The 21,616-nt window shown below is 41.5% G+C and overlaps 2 protein-coding genes across 5 annotated transcripts in view; one reads left to right on the forward strand and one right to left on the reverse strand.

Moving 5' to 3' along the window:
- LOC124177662 overlaps positions 1-21,616 on the forward strand; it is a 67,244-nt gene that overhangs the window by 12,991 nt on the left and 32,637 nt on the right. For all 4 annotated transcript variants that reach the window (XM_046560287.1, XM_046560288.1, XM_046560290.1 and 1 more), the window contains one exon: positions 16,118-16,213. The gene's annotated coding sequence lies outside the window, so the exon portion shown is untranslated. The remainder of the gene's footprint in view (positions 1-16,117; positions 16,214-21,616) is intronic.
- Positions 790-21,253, reverse strand: LOC124177654 (H2.0-like homeobox protein). The gene is made up of 4 exons (XM_046560271.1): positions 21,219-21,253; positions 17,418-18,725; positions 3,083-3,246; positions 790-1,549 (listed from the first exon to the last, which is right to left on the reverse strand). Exons 2-4 carry the CDS (start codon positions 18,709-18,711, stop codon positions 1,292-1,294), a joined length of 1,716 nt encoding a protein of 571 aa, XP_046416227.1. The 5' UTR covers positions 18,712-18,725; positions 21,219-21,253; the 3' UTR covers positions 790-1,291.

The raw sequence follows: 21,616 nt of genomic DNA on the forward strand, positions 1-21,616 counted from the left end.
GCGAAATGTTGTACAGAATTTGCTTTTTATATAATTTATTTATTATACTTAGGAACTTCTGTATAATATTTATATTATTTATATATATGTATGTATATATATACACAGTTCGGTTATGTAACACGCAATCGCACGACGCTCGTTTTTTGCAATTGCACGCGAAGCGCATGCGCGCGCACTTTCCTATTTTTCGAAATATTATATCTTGTATTGAAAAACGAAGAATTGTGCATTCGTACCTCAGTAGCCTTGGTCGTTGTCACCCCATTCAAAACCAGTTGAAAACTTTGAAAATATTTCGATACTTCGTATAAGCCGTACTCACAATTTACAATCGAATATACTTTAATGAGATAATTATTTCCCATATTCTGCTCGTGCTTCGTGAAATTTACACCATTTTTCTTCATCTCTTTGTTTCTTTCCTTCGCTTTCTCGCACGATTACTGGTATTTACGTTATTATAATATTATAATGAAATTTATTTTATTCGTTCGATTTTTAATATACAAACACTACCGCTCGAAATCATATATATATATATATATATATGTATATATACGCACTATACATAACCTATGTATTTATATTTGGCATTGCTTTTGAAGGTTTCTTTCTTCCTCCCTTCAAAATTTTAGATGTGAAATTTATTTTTTCAATTATTTTCTTTTTTTTTTTCTTTCAAATTCCTCCTATTCCACTCGCACGGTTGAATATTATTTATCAGCTACACGCATAGTTTATACTGTTAGGTATATCTTAAATTGCAAAAAGAAGTGTAGCCGGATATTATAGAACATTAGGTATATTATTATACATATAATAAATATTTTTTTTTTCTTCTACCTATCTATCCATCCGTCCGTCTATCTATTTATAAATGAATGTTATAATATATCAATGCGCGTGATGATATTACGGATTTTCTTTTCTCTCGCGAATCCTGACCAATCGTTATTATTGTTTATATTATAATTGCAGTAATTATTACTTTTTACACCAAGTACATCTCTACATACCTATATATATATATATATATTTACATATTATTTAATTATTCGTATGCATATAAATCCGGTTAAATCGAATGTGGCTAAATTGTATTTACATCAAGTTTATATGCCTGTGTATATACGTTGAACTATATACAAAGATCATGAATTTTCCTATTGATTAAGATCGAAGAAGAAAGGAAAGGTAATTGTTGAAATGACGGATGTAAGAGCAAAGAGAGAAAAAGAAAAAAGAAAAAAAAAGAAGAAAAAACAACAATTCGTCACTCGTCGAGAAATTAAACGACGTAAGGACGATAAAGAGTCTCGTGTAATTCCGTGATCCCTCTCTGCGTCTCCTGCGAGGTCCTTCGGCTCTCCTCCCCGACGCTTGCCGCGCTTATGCTTATGTCACTTCCGCTCTCCCGGTCGCCGCTTCGCGTGTTTCCGTTATCCTCAGATTTTCCAACGGCCGCACCGTTGCTCCCTCGGGCCTCGTGCTGGGCCTTTTTGCTCCTCTTCCATTTCATCCGACGATTTTGAAACCAGATTTTCACCTGTGAATTTTTAAGCAATTTTCCAACACCGTTATTACAAAGGTGGTCAAAATTCGATACGCGTTTGTACAATATTCGCTCTACGGATACTTGCGTTTGTAAACCAAAGGTGATTCTGTATATATATGTATAACAAAGCACGTACACAGATACACGCGTCGTATCTGTTCCCCGATTGCCGTTGCACGCTCACGTGAATACGAAAACGGATTTTTCGAGCTTGAGAGGGTGGCTCATTTCCCATCTCTCTCCTTCACCTCTCTCGACATTCTCTCCGCGATCTCTACCGTACATGCAATATGCATACGTAACATTTCCCTCCGCCGGAATTCCCCTCCTGTTCATGATTTTTTATATCGCGGGGGGAGAATCGCGGTGTGTATAGAAATAGAAGGATGTATCAAATTTGTGTAAACTATCGGTTGCATTTTTCTGATTCCGTATGTATATATAGAAGGAAGGAAGAGAAATAAAAAATTCCTCTTTCGATCTCTCGACAATCCTGGTCTGATCGGAAAATTTTCGCGTAATTTTTTAACGATCCTCTAAAATGCCGCGGAGTTTTTACCCGACTGATTATTTAACTTGTAGTTTGTTTGTTTTTATTTTTCAACCGAGCACGAAAAATTGCTACGCAAATCGAATTTATTTATCGCTTTTCTTACTTTTAAAAACGATGTGTTAAAATTACAAAAAACCCGTAAAATTCTCTAATTTTTCATTGATAAAAATTTGTCAAAGACTCGAGGAAAGGTCTTTTCGACACGATAAACTGCTTTCATCAATCGCGCGATTGAATATTATTGCTCGTGCACTTTTCGCAAGTACACACACACACATATATGTGTGTATAAACGCGTATCGGTGTAAAAGAGGAGTGACGGGGGCGGGGAGGAGGTTGTAGAATCGGTAAAACATCGAAACAAATCAGAGGCTGAGCCGTAATAACTCAGACTTTCGCATCCTCGTCGTGTTTGCCGAGCTATTCGTCAGTCGCGCGTATAAGCTTCCGAGTTATGTTTAAGTTGTTGAACTATGGGAGATTTAGAGAATGGGGGAAACTGCCGCGTCGCGAGGACGAGGACGAGGACGAGGATGAGGATGAGGGGAAAGACCGACCGAGTGAGATGAATTATTTGTCATGCAGCTCGTGCTGACGACGAGGCGATTTAAATTCGTGTCGTCTTGCGTAGGCCGGTTTTAATACATATAATTGCACTTGTAATACCCTCATCCTTCAACCTACTACCTCTGCGCCGTCGTTTATTTCACCATACGTCCGAGGCAGTAAAGTATTTGTCCACCTATTATCCCCATAATGATAATGGTAGAACGAAATTTGTTCATTTATTTATAGATATTTGTTTTTCCTTTTTCTTTGCTTGTTTGTTTGTTTGTTTCTCAATTATTCCTCCCATTCTCATTCTCATTATTATTAACGTTGTTATTATTATTATTATTGTTGTTGTTATTGTTTTACTCGTGTCTTACATTATATGTATAAGTAATATATTTTCATATTTATATATTTACCTGGGTTTCCGTAAGCATAAGCGATGTCGCGACCTCGAATCTCTTTGGTCTGCTGAGATATTTGTTCTGACGAAACTGTTTCTCAAGTTCCAAAAGTTGCTGCGACGTGAACGCCGTTCGCGGACGTCTTGTTTTACCGAGAAGAGTGTGCTGAGCCGCGCAACCTGGAACACGTTATTGTTTATTGCTTTTTCCTTATATTATCGTCATTTTTCGTTTTCGGTCAGTTGTATTCGGTATCACGATACATCGTATCGACAGGTAATCGACGATAGACGTTTTTTTTTGGTTTTTTTTTTCACAGTTTGAACCAATAGTCGAAAAATGGGGCGGTGTTGAAATTCCGAATTTGGAATATTTCGAAAGCGGCAAATTTTGAAAGGACAAAATTTCGGAACGGCGTAACACGGACAAGTTAAAAGTTTCGAAATTGTAAGGAATCTAGTATTTCGGAACATCCGACCGATCGAAACTTTTTACGTTTCTGCAAAGTTTGATTTCTTTACTTCCAAGTTTCGCCACGAATTGATTCGAAATTAGGCGCTTTCGGAACTTTTCAAATTCGGAACTTCGACCCCTTCACCGAAAAACTAATCATTTATTTTCTTTTCATTCGCCACCGAAGGTCAGAATAATTTACGATTGATCAAACAAAAACAAATACAACGAGCGAACCAATATTTTCATAAATATAAATGAACGAAAATTGAATATTATATATTATATATGTATTATATATGTAGGTATGTATACGTATGTATATAAATAAGGCATATATAAAAATGATGTCGAGGATGAATGCTAATGCAATTATCGGTGATGCGCCCGTTCCCCGGGGACTTAACGAGGGATGGATCGTTTGGGGTTAGGATTGCTAAAGTTTCGCCTGGAGGGGTCAGAGAGAGAGAGAGAGAGAGAGAGGCTTACGTTGGCTTTCGTGCCCTCGACTACCGCCCCAACAATTAGCTACGCGAGTGACTCTTGGCTCGTCGCGCGTTTCGATGCCAAGGGATCGAAGGGAGGGAAATTCAAAGGAATTCAAGGGAGTTCAAGCCTCATCCTCATCCCACCTCCTAATCACGCTACTTCCATTCGCGTAAAGAAATGAGGAACGATTCTATTCTCGAAACTCATTCGGTGGTGAATTATTTCATATCCGTTCGTTAATTTGGTGATTAACTGATGTATTTTTTTTTTTTTTTTATTCAATCCAACGGTTGATCGATTCATCGATGAAACGATCCGTCGTAGTAACGATTGCGTTCCTCGCGAACCAGTGTAATTTTAAATTCGTTTCTTCCCCATTTTTTATTTATTTTATTTTCAAGTCGAACGTTTGCACCCCCGATTTTTATATTGTTCGATTAAACAGCATCGCTTGTATCTACTTTGGTAACTAGCTGCAGCTAGGAGGCGCAAGTGCATGTATATATATATACATATAAGCATAAGCACGACCACCGTCGGCAACAGCAGGAGTTTCGAACCGCCTGTCACTGTTTGTACACATGCCAGTATTTAGCTCAGGCATTATAGGCACCTACGTACGTACGTACATGCATGCATGCATACGTGTAGCAGCCGAACGAGTGCAGCAGTGAACGGGAATCACACCTCGGATATATAATGCTTTCGGATTACTGATTCACTTACGATCGGCCCTGCGATTTATGGATAAACGAGGGGCAGGTTTAATTTTGGCAATTTATTAAACCATTGTCATCGACAAATTGCAGACGGAGGGTGGGAATGTAGAAAGGTCCTCGTAAAATCTTACGCCTCATATTTCACGATGAAAATTTACCGTCTGCGTACAAATATTCGTAATGCGGGCGTGAAAAGATTTTTGAGAAAATTTTATTACAATTTATTCACGGTGGCCGGACATTTGGAAAATATGGAAAACCTCGGATCGTCGGAAGATTTTTAATTTGGTTGTGGAAAAAATTGGAAATATACGTTTTTTATCACGGGAATTGGAAACGATGTTTTGAGGTAACGAGTTTACTTTTTTCTCGTTGAGAAAAGAAATTGGTTCAAACCGATTGTGTGTTAATGAGCCGAACGATTTAGGTTTCGGGTCTTGGAAAACCTGGAAATTTAATGGGATTTTTTTTGTTTTACAGAAATTTTGTGGCCACCCTGTTATTGAAAAACTTGCACCTAATAATATCACCGTTTACGTAGATTCCGGTTATCGGAGGATTTCCATAGCAGGATTTTCAATCAATCATTTAGTTTCAGGGTATACATAGCTCCGCAGGTCGCGTAGGTGACGATGATTGATACCTAAGCCTTACAGTGATTGTGCTGACCGAGAACGCAACAGATTTTCGAGTATTTATTCTGCGCGCGTGCAGCCATTATGTCAACTATCGTATTTATTTAATTGGGACAGCGCCGTATGGCGCTCTCTTTCCGGCACCTCGCACCGTAGATTGTGTAATTCGGGATGAACCGCAAGTGTCGTCCATCAACGATTCGTCTATGCGATGTACAAAATAACAATCTCGACGTTGTTTACTTTGAACATTAGTTTTCCTAGACTTGTTTTGTACGCTAAAAACGTAGAGTAAACCTCAGAGACTGATTTCGCGTTGAAATAACCAAAAAAGGATCGACGATACCGCAAAATGGTTAGGCGTACCTCGTTTTTCCCAAACACGATACACTTTTTAACGAATTTTTCTAGTTACCTATTTCTATATACCGTATGAAATTTTTCTCCCTGTAGCAACAGCAACGCGAACGGTACAGATAATGGGCGATAAATTGGCACCGCGTCAAACGGTTGTGAGAAAATGTATTCATCGGTTCCGTTGTATGGATACCGCGTTCGCATCGGTACGATACAAGGTTCGGATGATGACGCGATCTCTGGTGCAGAGGCCATATGCGAACCCTGCGGGAAACCCCTGCCGAAATTCCCCGACCCCCGCAGCTAGGCAATAAATAGCCTGCTAAATGCTAATCCCACCACCGATGGTTCCGGTGGTTCAACGACGCCAAAAGGGTCCAACCGCTGTCACCGCTTTTACTCTCTTCCCGATACTTTGTAGCTGGGTCGGTTTTTACGCGCAGAAAGCGTATCGAAACGCATCGGCGACAAGTTCGATGGACGTTGATGCCATTTTCTTTCATTTTCTCGACAGTTCGTTAATTGCTCTTATACAGTAGGTACCGAACGTAACTGCGAGATATATTTTCCTCGACTTCTTTGTTTCAAATTGTTTTAAAATGTTTGAAAGTGGTGTGGGTTTGATTTTACTCTACAACTCGTTTCGATAAGAAGAACATTTTCTATCAAATTTGCGAAAATCCTACTTTTCGTATCACCTTGGCGTCGTTGGGTGGTCAATTTGAAAAAAAATTGAAGCGTCATTGATGACGATGATCGACAAATCGCAATACCGAATTCCGTGTTGAAAAAAGAAAAATGAAAACTTGCGTTCTCTCTAAATTTTCTTGGAGTGAAAACTGCGGAACTTTGCACCACGGAGTGAATATTTACACTTGAAGAGTGAACTTTTTCACTCGAAACGCTTGGAGTGAACAATATCACTCGTTCGATTTAGAGTTGTGCAGTTTTCGCTATCGCTTAATGACTTTTCACTCCGAGACATTGAGAAAGTTACGCTCACGTTGAACGTAGTAATTCGAACGATGATTCCTCGTGTACTTCCTTACGATAATAGTCTTTTCCAACCGACGATCAATTACGGCGATTATGTAACGTACGATGACAATAATGGGTGAAATTATCAGGCTCTCTAACCGTCGAGGAAAATCGTCACGACACATCTAATAAATAACGAATCTGGAGGATCTCCCTTTTCGAATCGAGGCCTCGATCTCTCTCTCTCTCTCTCTCTCTCTCTCCCGCGTTAAGTACCAGCCATTATACATATACGGATAATGGTCGGTGTTTACCGCTGTGATGATTGGGACACGATTCAAGGGTGGTACGCGGCCGGCAGGCTTTAAATGGCTAATGGGGACCAAATAAATTAAATTATCATGATAAAAGCGGAGGGTGCCTCGGGAGGGAAGGAAGGAAGGAACCCCGGGAAGCCAAACCGGGACGTCGAATAAGAGCGTGAATAGTGATTGTCCACTCGATAAAGCCGCCCTCCTTGTTTACTGACATCTGTCACCGTTTATCGAGGTGCTGGGTGTGCGCGGCAGGAGGGGAGATCGCTCCGTCATTCTCTCTCTCGCTCTCTCTCTCTCTCCTCCCCCTTTGCTTCACTTCCGCCTTACGGTGGTCTCCGATTGGCCGTTTCCCCCGAAGGCGACACGGTTATTCGGTGAAAACTGACCCTGCCGATATGTCCTAGATGACCGAGCTCTGGAAGGGAATTCATCCTGCAGGTACCTCTCTACGAGCTACCCTTCCTTAACGCCGGACCGTACCCCGGATTTATATTATTTATTTTGCCACGGTCTATTTGTAGTTTGTTAGCGCCCTATACACACCTTCCTACCTTACTACCACCGATTCTCCACCCTCTCCGCAGCCTTATGTCACCCTGTTACTAAATGCCAACCCATCCCACCCTACGGTTCTCGCTCACTGATCACTGCCCGTCCGCCTGGCTGCTTGCTTTTGCTCGACCAGGAAAATAAACACCGTCAGGTCCAGATTCTCGCCCCTACAATAACCGAGTGAAATATCATTCGAGATTTTGAAACGAGAAATTCACCCTTCGTAAATCTCTACGGCTGATGTTCCCGACAGGTTGCAAGGAATTTATAATCGATCGGGGGAGTTTTGTTTTCGTTGACGCGCCGAGAAAAGACGTTTGCGGTTGTCGGTTTTTTTTTTTTTCTTTTTATCGCTGAAGAAGTTTTCGGCCGTGTCTCGAATTATGGGTAGACTTTCTCGGTGTCGCAGGTTAGTAAAATCGGAAGTCAAAATTTTAACGGTCGCTTCTGAGGACAGGTCCTCCTCGGAAAATTCAAAAATTACTTATTGACGGAGGTAACAACGGAATATGGTTATTGATAAATATTCTTCTGTATAGAAAAAAAAAACCGCCGATAGCGGTAACATTTAAGACACAAAATTTTAGCAGAATTGTCGTCCGTCGATCAATCAAGCAAATCCAACTGGCGGTCAAGTCGTCACCCAGTGAATGACAAGGTTAATGTTGACACTTGCATCAAATCCAATATAATCCATAATTCGATGAATTTAAATGCTTATCGACATCGAAGGGGAGCTTAAGCTTATTTGTCAGGTTCAATTGGTGGCATTGTTTAACTAAGAAATTATTCAACAATAACGACGGTGAACAAAAGTTACGCCGCAACTGTACGAAGGAATGAAGCGAAGAGGAAGATGGATCGTTTACAGTAATTTTTCAGTAATTTTTTTTGTTTTCCGCAGCAGGTTACAGAGCCACAAATTTCATTCTCAAATTTTTGTACCCTGAATAAGGAGAATATTTTTCGATTGTGGTAGAATCATCGGAATCGTATTGTTGAACAACGTTACACATCCCCGAGTGATTCACCAATCGTGTAACAAAATTTGAACAAAAGATGAAAACAAAAAAAATTTTTTTTTTTTTTTGTTTTTTTTCGCTTTTTGGAAAGTTCTGATTTCGCGGGTGATTTTTTTCCCCCCATCGGTACGCGTCCACGGATACACTATAAAACGCCCTCCTCGTACCTATAGGACGAACCCCTCGTTAGCCAAGGGTTCGTTTAATTCCCAGCTAATTACTCGCTGGTCCCACTCTCCTCGTCTCTTCGTGATTCGTGCGCGGTTTGCTATTTAACTCGTAAATTGATGTAGGGTGGTATCATTTGGACGTGTGCACGCGCGCGCGTGTGTGTGTGCGTGTCGCTCTTTTTTCTTTTGCTCTTTTCTTTAAACTTCCGCGCTCTAAATTTCAACCGTGAGTGCGAATGCTTGATAAAACCAGATAACGGTGGTTGTTCTTTGGTGAGGATGACGTTACTACTTCGCACCTTTAGAAATTTCTAAAACTTGTAGTAAACCGTCATAAATAAAATACCCTAATACTTTGCAAAACCAACTTCTTGATAGTCGTTCTAAGATTGTGCGACAATGGATTTTTTTACTAACCTCAGCCCCGTGTTCTTTTGCTCGTGATAAATTGATCGGACTGAATATCGTGTGATACAGCCACTGTATTGATTTGTAAAAATTTTCGAAATATCGTAAAGTTCGCGCGTATAATAAACAAATTTCTTATTCTAGATCTTTTACCGCGTTAAATGATTCGGTACAATAAGAAGTAACGGACACTGAGTATCAACGACGCGTAATCGTTACAAGCGTACGAGGTAGAGAACGAGCAGAATTTTTCGTACGACGAAAGACCGAATTTGAACGACGGAGTTGGTAGGGCGGCAATTCGTCCTCCCTGCTCGAGGCTCGCTCTAATGGGGACCAATTATCCAATCGTGAATTGCAAATTGGGATTACCGTTCTAAATCACCGTGTATCCCTAACCGCCCGGCCTAACCTTACAAGTTGCGGGGGCGCGAGAAGCCCCGCCCTCTCTTTCTCTCTCTCTCTCTCCCTCTCGCTCGATCCATTCGTCTCTCTCTCTCTCTCTCTCTCTCTCTCTCTTTCCCTCGGCTCGCCCCGCCCAAAAATTATTCTGCACCCTCGGAGCTGCGTTAAACGAATCTAGCATCACTCCCCTCTTCTTCTTTTTCTTCATCTTCTTCTTCTTCTACTTGTTCGTCTTTTACCCTCCCACCAGACCGCCTCGCTCCCTATCTCCCTTCCTCCCTCCTTGTCGAAGAAGTTAGCCAAGTTTTATCCGGCTATTTTCCTTACCCGGAATGGCCGAATTTAATCCCAAACTCGACTCGCCACAAATCACGCCGTAAACATCCTTAGGAGGATCGTAGAGAACGTCTAAAACCCCGATCTCTCCCTCTGCACCTCTCATCGCTCTCCCTTATCCACCCTTATTCACCCTTCCTTACTTCTCATTCCGATTCCCGATTTTCAGATCCCGGAGGAGAAATATCTCTTCACTTTTCTTTTCCCTTCACCGCTATCTCGCTTATGCTGTTCAACTTTTGCGATTAGGGTAGGTATTATACCAGCTTATACGAGGTACCTATAATGCGGATGTCTGAGGGACGAACTCTTTCACGTTTTATGGGGAATTCCGTGCCAACCTGACCTAAAAGAGAAACCTCTGAATCTCGCCATTTTTTATTTTGTTTTCATAATTTTTTCTGCAATCCTCCCAACTCTGAAACGGTACCCTGAATTTTTTTCAGATTTTCCATTCAACTGGCCAATTAATTATAAATATTGGGAGTCATTTTGAAAAGGAACTTTTTTAAACGTTCTTTGACAATTCTGAAATCAGATCAAAAAAACTGCAAGTGCTCAAAAGAAAAAAAATTTGAAAAAAACTCGTCTCATCACAGAAATATGTGGAACCGAAAATACAGTTTCTGACAATTGTTTGAGAATTTCGAATAGGTCTCTTTCAAAATCACTTGAAGTTTTTATAAATGATCGACTAGTTGAATGAGAAAATTCGTAAAAATTCAAGGTATCGTTTCGGAGTTGAAACAATTGCAGAAATTTTTTTTTTTTCATACAAAATCGGAAATGGCGAGGTTCAAACATTGGTCGGGTTCGCACGGAATTCCCCGTAGATACGTATAATAAATATAACCTCTGCAGAAACTCACCGCGTTGCTCTTCCGAAACTCGAAAAGTTGGTTTTCCGAAAACTGCCGCTACGTGATCAGCGAATCGTTGGAGGGATTTAACGTTCTTTTTCTTTCTTTTTCTTTCGCTTTCTCTTTCTCTTCCACATTTTGCCAGACTGTAATATAACGTCCCTACATTCGTAAGATTGCGAAAAATTCAACCCCCACGCTTGCGCTTTTCCTACCCTGTATCGAACGTTACGTACACATAATCTACACACGTAAGCTGAACTGCAGTGACCGAACGAATTGGCAATCCCGTTTCGCTACGATAACCGAAAACTATCCGAACGAACACGCTATCGGGTGTATAGGTGTACGTGCGCGTAGAAGCGGAAAAAAAATGAAAATGTGTACACCACACGTACACAGGTACGCAGATGCGTAGATACATGGATACGTGGATGCATATGGAATCGCCGTTGCCGTATAGTCTGACGTATCGCTACAATGTCGTCTGCTTTAATCCGGACTGAGAGGTTCTCATCAATCAGTTACGTAGCGTGCTTTCGTTCCGTACGTGTGCGTATGACGCATACGGATTCGGCGCATCGTAGCATCGAGGCGTCGATTTGGTATCGAACCGCATTATAAATACATGGGACGAGTTTGGGGGTGTGTTGGATCATGGCGAACGATGCGGTGTCGTGGTGCTGGTGTAGATTACACCGGTTAATGGTGTTTCTGAATTAGCAAGCTAGTTTGGCCTGCAGCCGCATGCAAACAGATCTTGGTTACCCGATGTGTACATCCCGCGGTATCCGCACTGACGATCGTTCGATCCGCGTATCTGTTACCTTGTACGTATACGTGTAGGTACGCGCGCACCTTGTACCTACGATATTTCAACACTTGGTAAGTTTTTCACGCGTGCACGAGGGGGTGAAGGAATTCCTCAACCAACAATGTAGATCATTTTGGAGTCCTTTCGCTTCGATCCGGTATCCCTTGTTTGTGCCAAATACGATGACTTCGATTCAACAGTTTCGATTTAATTAGTTTCTCAAAATGATGGTAACTGGTTGAATCGGTCGCACTAATTTGTTTACGGGGTAAAAGAAACACCGCATGCTTCGAAACAAACAGAGAATATATTTGTCATCAACGTCGGTATATTGGTACTGTAAAACGGCCACCAGGCGGTGAACTTTCTCGCTATGGAAGTAGCTTCGGAGATTGTTATAAAACCGGGTAGTCTGCTGTGAAACGGATAGTTAGGTTAGGTTAACGTGAGATATAATATCTGTCATCAAACCTGTCGCAAACGAAGAAAGCATAACACCAAGGTACAGAGTCACAGAAATTGACATTGACAATTTGTACTTGTACGTATACAACGATAAGTTTTCGGGTTTTACTCGTTAAATATCGGATAAATGCCACAAAATTTTTAGTCAACAGAATTACAAACGATATATCATTCGTGGAATAGATTTTGCGCGCTTGGATAAATCCAGTGTTCAGTCAATGCAATAAATTGTAATAACAAATTTTATTACCTGCTTCAACCGTTGAACTCTCGACTCGACAAAAACGTGAATTGAAACAAACTCAATTTGTTTCGTTACAACAATTTCATATTTTTCAAACAAGACGATCGAGGTACGTTCAATCAAATTTTTAGTCATTTCTATCACGCGTTTTTTTTTTTTTATCAAAAATTAACATTATCGCAAGGAACTCGCGTCGTGTTATCTTGAATAAATCGATAGTCAGCATGGATCATTCAAAGGCTTGATTCAATTCCCTATCATGTCTTTTTTCCCCTGTTTTTTTTTCTTCTCTATTTAAGAGAAATTATAACTAACAGCCGTAATTGTTGTGAAAAATATTTATCAGCAACGCGGAATTATTTTTTTTTTTTGTCTCCAACTTTGCATCGCATGGCAATCAGTAATTCGTATAAAATGATAAGGGATCTAGTTTCAATTAACATCTGTCTCTCTGTACGTACACGTACACGTATATTGTAATATACGTAATGTACGCGATACCTGCAATGCAAACAGAAATAAACTCAGCGGGCAAAATCGGTGAATGTTCACCATATGCCGAGGAATGATTGCATTCGGTTGTTCGCCGCGTTACAATATCAGCTTCTCGTTATTTGTTTGACGTATAATTCAATAAACTTTGTTTTAGAGAGAGAAAAAAAAAAAAAATTATCTTTCTCTCTTTTCATGCTTAGCCGCCACCAGCGCAAGATTGGTAAACAGATATATAATATTAATTCGTATAATATGTAGGCGTATCCGTTCAAACAAATCACAGATGGAACGAAACCTCAGGTACAGGTATAATATACATCTAATCAATAATTAATGCGATTACATAAATTTATCTGTCGCTTTTTATGTATACATATAGGTATAGGTACTAAATCGAATCTTGCAAACTGTCAGGTATTTATTTTTAAAATTGAAATATTTACGGTTTTAATAACAAACTTTCGTCAGTCTGTTGGTAATTTTATTACGCAGGTGCAGTTCGGTTGTTGATCGTTATTTTTACATATCGAGACATAAAATCATCAGTTGTTATTTTCTAAATGGGGAAAATTGTCGTACCTTGATACGTATTGTCGATTTCGACTTGTAGTGATGTTAATTGAAAAAAAAAAAAAAAACGCGATACTTTTCTACGAATATTCAGATGCCATGAAATACTAACCTAAATTTCGGTTATTTGCTTCGTCATCTTGACGTATAACGTGATTTAAAGATTCGAGTATTTTTTTTTTCATCTTTTTTAGGTTCTTTATCAGAACGCCACAGAAATATACGGGCTAAGAAATTCGGTACACTGATTTTGGAAATAATACGATACAGAGATACTCGATAAAAATGTTCGTACGGTTGAATAAAGTTCATTCATCTTGTAATTCGATAAAAAAATAAAAATAAAAAAAAAATGATCACGATTCTAACTGTAAATGAAGTTTTAAACAGAAATAATAATTAATAGCTGATTTTACAATAATTAGTTTGCGGCAAAACTCAATTTACGCATCGTATTTCAAGGCACACGAGGGTGTTTTACGCTGGTGTACATTTAAATATTTTTTCTCAAATTTCGTCAAAAGTAAATCAAGTTGTTTGAACAAACAAATGAAAGTACGTTTTGTTGCGGAAGGACTGCCATTTCAGATAATATCAATTTTCACATAAAAATTTTGAAAACCTCCCATTTCATAACCTAAAATCGAAAAAGCGTCCCAATGTACAAGGTAAAACACTTTTTCCCACTTGAGAAACACTCCAGGATACTGAAATTTTCCATTTAAGAGAATTTTAAAGCACCGTAACCATGGTGACATTTCATGGAGGAGGAATGAGGGAAGGAAGGAAGGAACGAAGGAACGAAGGAAGGTGGAACGGCAGGAGCAGCAAGTGAGTTAGGAAGGGAGGTAGGGGGGGATGAATGGACGGATGGATGACGCACAATTAACTAATTAAATCATCCCCGACTCTCGAACCATTTACCAGCGCGTCCCCAGAGTATCCAGCTTCGAGGTTCCCCCTTTGTTAGTTGACGGGGAAAAAAATATCCCTCCACCCTCCACCACCACCACCACCCCCCCAAACTTTTAGCCTCAGCCAACTCTCTTTATCTCCGAAAATTCGTTCGCCATTTTTATTCGCCTTATTATACCTTTCCCTTATGACAACGGACGATAAAAAGTGGCAAACAAATTCTCTCTCTCTCTATCTCTCTATCTCTCTATCTCTCTCTCTCGCTCTCGCTTTTTCAATCCTGCAACTCTTCAATATAATTATCAATTATTCGATTTGATATGAAAAATTTTTTATTCCCCTTTACAATATCAATATTTTCATCACAATCAGGTTGTCTATATTTTCATCGATTTTTAACATTTGTCCTTTACGAAGCGACGGATGAAAAAAAATCTTATCGCTGGTGTATTTAAAGGGTTAATACTCGTTTAGACGGACACTTCGAATTTGGATCAGGGTTTTTTGTTTTTCCATTTCCAACCTCCGTGACTAACGATCGAATTTAGGAAGCTTATCGTCATCGGTATATAAACCGTAAAGAGTCGATAACGCTCGGACAAAATTAACGCGTGTATTATTACAGACGTATCGCGTATAATCACGAATCGAACGAGGCTGAGGTTGGACGTTTAATCGTCGTGTAGTGGAATATTGCTCTTACCTCATATATTACAGACAATTGTAAGTGGGCGTATGTAATTATTTGTTTTCAATGATCGCGTGCAGCCGAGCTTCGTAACGTTGTGCTGTTAACAAGTTTTACGACCATCGAACGACGATCTCACCGAACCGATAACGCGGCTATAAGATCGTAAATTACGACCGATACGATTATGGAAGGATTCAACCTACTTGCAATTATTTTCAAATCTCTCGATCTTCTCCTCTGCTAAAAACCAAACTTAATCGCGTATCGTTAAATTATTTGACGATTAATTATATCGTAATGTTTCCCGTGGGATATCTTTTCTCCTTTCTTTGCCACGGGCAAATTATTTGTCGACTCGCGTTACATGGCATTTAACATATTTCTCAAATGAAAACTTTCTCGATCGGTTTATCAAGGTGTTTCAATATTTGATATTCGTTGTCAGCACGCTTCGCATATCTGGAAAATTAACTTGACATTGTAACAACCCTGGTTTTTATTCCAAATAATTTCCACCGCGGAAATTGATAATTCAGCATGAACGGAGAACAATCAAGAGCATGTTGAAAATCCGATGTATAAAACGAACAAAAATTACTGCGAATGGTAATGAAAAAAGAAAAAGAAAATGGGGGGGGGGGGGGGGGGGGTGAAACAAAAAACAATAACGAAAGTGCATCGCTATACGAGTATACCTATTTGCATACATACGAGTATCGGGTTTTCCAATTTTTTTAGTCAAGTTTCGCGTACATCACGACTGCGGAGCGGAGCAGGTGGTGATCCACCACCCCCGTCTCCTCTCCTCTCTGTCTATCTCTCGTTTATTTTCGATTCGTGAATTAATGCTTGACAACAACCAATCAGGATTCGTCTGACAGGTAACTGCAGACCAATTCCCTTCTCCCTCCGTCCCTCATTCCGACGTGTCTAACGATTTGTTACCGAAAAACGAGGTTCGATTCGACAGACTAGACCGTGCTTGTAATTCAGACCCTTGCAGAGTCAAAAAAATATACTTGTAATATGGTAACAGTTGAATTTGACCGGTGATAAAATTTGAATTATTCATCAGTAGCGAAATTTTTTGACACCAATTGTGCATATGGTAATAAATTGTCCTAAGCAATGATCGTTCGTTCGTTGTTTTTACAGCAGTCATCGATGCTCGACGACGGGCAACTGTGAAGGACTGAATCCTTGGCGATCCGACAGGCAGGTCTTCCCGATCGTTCACCAGTTGAGAAAAACGTGAGTGTTGATCTTTGCCTATTCGTGTAATTTGTATAACCTAAAACTGTTCGTCAAGATGAACTCCTGCTTCAACCTTGCGTTGGCACCTTTATCCGGTATAACATTGCTGGGACTTTGGGGTCACGTACCAAAGCAATTTAATATTTTGATTTGAAGGTTTTTTATTTGAGTCTTTACCAGAGTGTCTTTTACAAAGTAAAACAGTTGGTAACAATGATTTTTTATTTTAAGGTAGTAAAAAATTTCTTTAAAAGGCAGTAACTTTCAAGTTACGATAATCTCGATGAAAAACCCTTGGGTCAGGAACGAAGCCAAGGTGCCAGCCGAAGGTTAATCGCGACGAAGAATTTGAAACGAAACACGGTACGCGAGAGGTTACAACAAACCTACCGCTGCACGCCCTGAAAATTTATTATCTTGACGAAAGGGCGCCGAGTGCCGTACATTCCAGCAAAAACATGCGTAGGTCATAACGAGCAAGCGTATAAAACGCTATACGCGGAGTATTAAAGCCGGCACGGGTTGGTTGGTACCTACTCCTCTCATCGTCGCAGAGGCATGAAGGTGGACAAGTAGACAGCGGCTGTCGAGGCTGCTCGCTATTATCATTACAGCGATCGTCGCGGTAGCGTGCATGTTGTTTGTTGTGTTAGCTCTTAGCGGCTATTACAGCTATTAGCCTGGACACAGAAGTGAGCCTCGTGTGTTGAAAGACAGATTGTGGCGCTACTGATGGACGGATAGGACCGGTGTTGACATGCCTAATGCACTGCTAAGCTAACCCATATTGGTCGGACACTCAACTTTTATAACAACCGACTGTTCATGATCCCCACCGTTCATGCTAGGGATAGATAATCGGCCAATTGTTTGCAGGTATTATAGGTGTACGTTCGCCCGTTGTATCTAACCCCTAGTTGTAACATTTTTTCCCTGGGAACTGAGCGATCTCGGTGATTTATGATGGTCCGCGGAACGCTTGGCCTGGAATCAAGTCAACCACCACCTTGGCGACTCAACGAGCACACGAGAAACGCGCGTGTCGGAAGAGGCGAGCCTCTTATCGGAGATTATATTGCACCTATTACGGGATCGATTCGATGCCTTGTCATTAGCGGCTGATTGGGAGAAGCTGGTGGTTGTTATACCTTTGCTAATGTCTTTCCTATCCGAACGAATAAGAGGTCGCGAATCAACTCACCGACCAGGTCAGCCGGCAGCCTCGGGTACAGCATTCCGGTTCTAGCGAGCCACTCGAGTTGCAGAGGGTGGATGTGGTGCTGCTGAGGATGCGGCGCCCCGGATTGCGGGTGACCGACGGGCTGGCCCTCCTTGTGTATCGAGTGAAAGGCACTCCCTCCCGCCGGGTGGTAGTAAAGTCCTCCGGGATGAATAAGCGGTCCTCCGGGATGCAGGAGGAGGCCTTGTCCCTGCCTGACTACCGATCCCGGATTAACGCCGTAGGGCGACGGTGCGGGGTTTTGCTGACCCGTCGTCGTTCCGTTTCCCGTTGGGTCTTCGGATCCCGGTGAAATCGGGGGACTCGACGCGTGGCTTCTGCAGCTGGCGTTGCTTCCGGGACTCGCGCTTCCGGTCCTATCGGCACTGCCCTCGTCCTCCGTGTTGTCCTGACCTTGAAGACGATCACCGCTGCTCTGACGTCTACCCGTGCTTTCCGACAAACCGAACTGCATCACCTGAAGACTGCTCTGCATCCTCGGTTGATGATGATGGTGATGGGGATGCTTGACGTGCTGCTGCTGTTGCTGCTGCTGCTGATGGTGATGATGATGATGGTGGTGATGATGGTCCTGCTGAATCAGGGCCTGGAGAGGATGACCTACCTGTTGGTCCCTGGAGTCGTGACGTCCTACGGATGTCAGGGGTGACTCGGACCTCCGATTGGCTTGGTCCATGAAACCCTTTTTGGTCGGGACTTCGGCAGTGACGTGACGATGCTGGTCGTCAAGGTGAGTCGCTTCGACTACCGTCGTACTCGTCGTTATCGCTTTGCCTAGTAGCGCGTCGATGCAAAACGACGTCTTTCCGACGGTGTTGTGACTATGGACCACGTGGTTAGGGGTGCTCTGAGGACTTGAGGTGAAGTTGTTCGAATGTTGTAGATTGTTCGGTGAGGCTGGTGATTTTGCTGGGATTATTTCGTCCTTGAAACGTTTTGTACCCTGATTGTGCTGGTGCTGCTGCTGCGGCGTCGTCGTCGTCGTCGTTACATCGTCGCGAAATCTTACCGTTCCCCGATCATCGGACGGGTCTGGTGATCTCACTCTCAGGTCGTGGAGACGTTGCGGCGACTTTGTCTCTTCGTCGGAACACGGCGAACTCGCTTCGGACTCTTGGAGACGATGTTGGATACTCGTGTAGATGTGCTGCTGACGCGACGAGTGCTGCTGATGTTGTTGTTGCTGTTGCTGCTGGTGGATGTGATGCATCTCGTCCGATGTTACCATCTGACTATTCGCGCCCACGTAGTGCATCGCACCTGTTGACGCTGCCATTTGTTATAATATGTACCTACTTCGATCGTGGTCGTTTTAATGAAAATTGATCGATACAAATGTCTTAGGAACTGCGAACACGTGAGAAAATAACACTTCCCAAAAACCCACGCACGAAATATCGAAGCGAATAGGACGATCTGAGAGTTTAAAATACGGGTATGCGATAAGAAAACACGTACGTGAGTTCATTCACGGACAACTTTGAGTATCTCTACGAATTTACAGCTAGTCCATAAACACTCTTGGAAAACGCGCGCCTACGCTGGTGATTCGAACATGTTACTTTGACCAAAAGTTTTCGATACTATTCACTGTCTCTGTTTATTTTTGACGCGATTCTTTCACTTGTCTGATGCAGCATTGTTAATCGTGACAAACGGAATCCCGTTTCGCGGTTTGTAAGACGCTGTCGTTAAAGCACTTTGGCAATTATTCTTGTACCTGTTATAGGTTTAATAATATTGGCCAAAAACGAATTATACTCGGAATCATCAGTTCGTTACTGTAACAAATGAATTAATTGTTATCAATCGTTCAATCGATGTGCAGTCGTACAGTTGTGAAAAAATTTTTGATTTTTATAATATTAACACACACGCACACACAATTACGCGTTACAATAAGTTATTATTAAAAATACACTCGCACGATATTATTCTCGTTATGTTCTTCGCTGTAACTTGATAAATTATCTTTAATTTCCGTTCGCACATTCACGCACGGCGGATTATCGAACAGGCTGAATTACCGTAACGATATCATTGCACACATAGTTTGATCCAGCTATCCCGACGTACGGACGAATTCACGCTTCCGCGGAACATCGACGAGTGATGCGGCATTCCGCATTATACAAACAATACCGCGCACTTTAAAATCTTTACAAAACTATACGCATACATGTATGCACACATACGTATGTATACGTACATATACGCACATAAGGTATGTAACATACAATTAACCGATCGCGATCGGATTGGTTCGGTGTCGTGAGTCAAAGTGAAATCGGGGATACGCAACCGAGACGATTTCTGCCTCCGTTATACAGACTCTGTACTCTCCGCGGGATATGAACCGTTGATGGTGGTGGTGGTGGTGGTGGTGGTGGTCATGGTGGTAGTGGTGGTGGTGGTGGTGGTGAGTTGGTAGGATACGGTTTTCGTTGTCGTTGCCGAGTCGCCGGTTGCATGCAGCGTCGCTGACGTGTCTGCGCCTCGGTGTGTACGCATCAAAAATCTCCGGTCTCTCTCCCCCACCCCCGATTTTCACCCCCCTCCCCCCTCCCTTCCCCCCCACCCACCCTCTGTCTCTCTCTATCGCTCTCTCTTCTGTCCGCGTATATATCAGCGCGGCGCTTTCATGCGCGCCCCGAACGATTAAATTTGGGGTGCTCCGCCCCCGATTCGCTTCCACGGACTCACGGCCACGCCCCCAAAACTCTGTTAAATGGTGGGGAGTGGGAGGAGGTGGAAAGAGAGAGAGAGAGAGTCAGAGTCAGAGGCATCAGATCCGACCGGACGAACGGTAAGCTTCGCGCTCTCTCTTTCTCTCTCGATCTGCGACTACTTCTTTACAGGTACTGCCGAACTGCACTTGCGCTACGTCAAGACGTGTGAGAAATGGAGAAAGAGGGACGGATGGATGGATGGATGGATGGATGGATGGATGGATGGATGGACGGACGATGATTGTTCGCGATATCGGACGTCGGTTTAGGGAGGAGGTGTTTCAACGTTTCAGGGAACATTATATCCTCGTACTCCGGGCGTTGAATTAACGACGAATCTGTACCACCATCCCCCCCTCCTTCGATTCTAACCTTTCACGATTTTCAACATTCTCGAGTATACCCAAAAAAATCATCGTGCTGCATCCGGTGCTTAAATCGATTCAATCGATTATACAATTTTTGATGTACAAACGGATGGGTTGAGCTATTTTAATTTTTTTTTTCCCCCAATAACGTCGTCTTGATTTAGTCGATCATTGATGAGAAATTTTTGTTCTTGTACATAGATTGGTTGAAGATGAAAATTAATAATGAAAACTAAACGTGTTTGGGAGAAAGTTGGAATGAAATTTTATTATCGAAATTGTTTCTAGCGCTAACCTCGTTCACCGAGGATTAAAAAACTAGTTTATCAAAGATGTTGTTTTTTTTTTTGCGCAATATAACCATCGTCGGAACTTGGCTTTCCATTAACGTTAAAAAATTACAGAATTAGTTGAATACGGTTGAAAGTAAATTCTTGATACATTTTCATCCCGAACGGAATGAAGTTTGTCTTTAAAAATGTAAATTTTGCAAAGAAACAATCAATCAATCTTAATCCGATTCGTACGTGAAAAATAGACAGTTGTTACGCAGTGGAAAGTAAGAACGCGTAAGAAATGGTAATATTTGATTTGATTTTCCGACGCTATTAAAAATCGAGTTTCGCGGCGGTGCGATTTATATCATTATAAAACCTTATACATACCTGCAGTATCTCTACAAACACCACCGAGGTACCCATGCTGTATATTTGACGGACAAATATTGATTGATGAAAAGCGCTAGTCCGCCTACCGCTGTACTTACAATGCTGCAACACATATACCCGTGTACATACACGAATCGAATCATTCCGAACATTATCGCCTTTATCGTATAACCTGTAATCTATCCATCAATCTATCTATCCTGCATCTATATCTTACACTCTTATTCGGTAGGCGCGATATATATCGCATCCTCTATATATCTCACATGCACATGTAGGTGGAACGTCGTATATATATTCTACCGATATAAACATATATATATATATATATATACATATATATCAATCAGTAATGTACATCGAATTATCTGATACGTAATAACTTCGGGGTAATT

This window comes from Neodiprion fabricii, chromosome 3, assembly GCF_021155785.1.
Source record: "Neodiprion fabricii isolate iyNeoFabr1 chromosome 3, iyNeoFabr1.1, whole genome shotgun sequence".
Taxonomy (NCBI): Eukaryota; Metazoa; Arthropoda; class Insecta; order Hymenoptera; family Diprionidae; genus Neodiprion; species Neodiprion fabricii.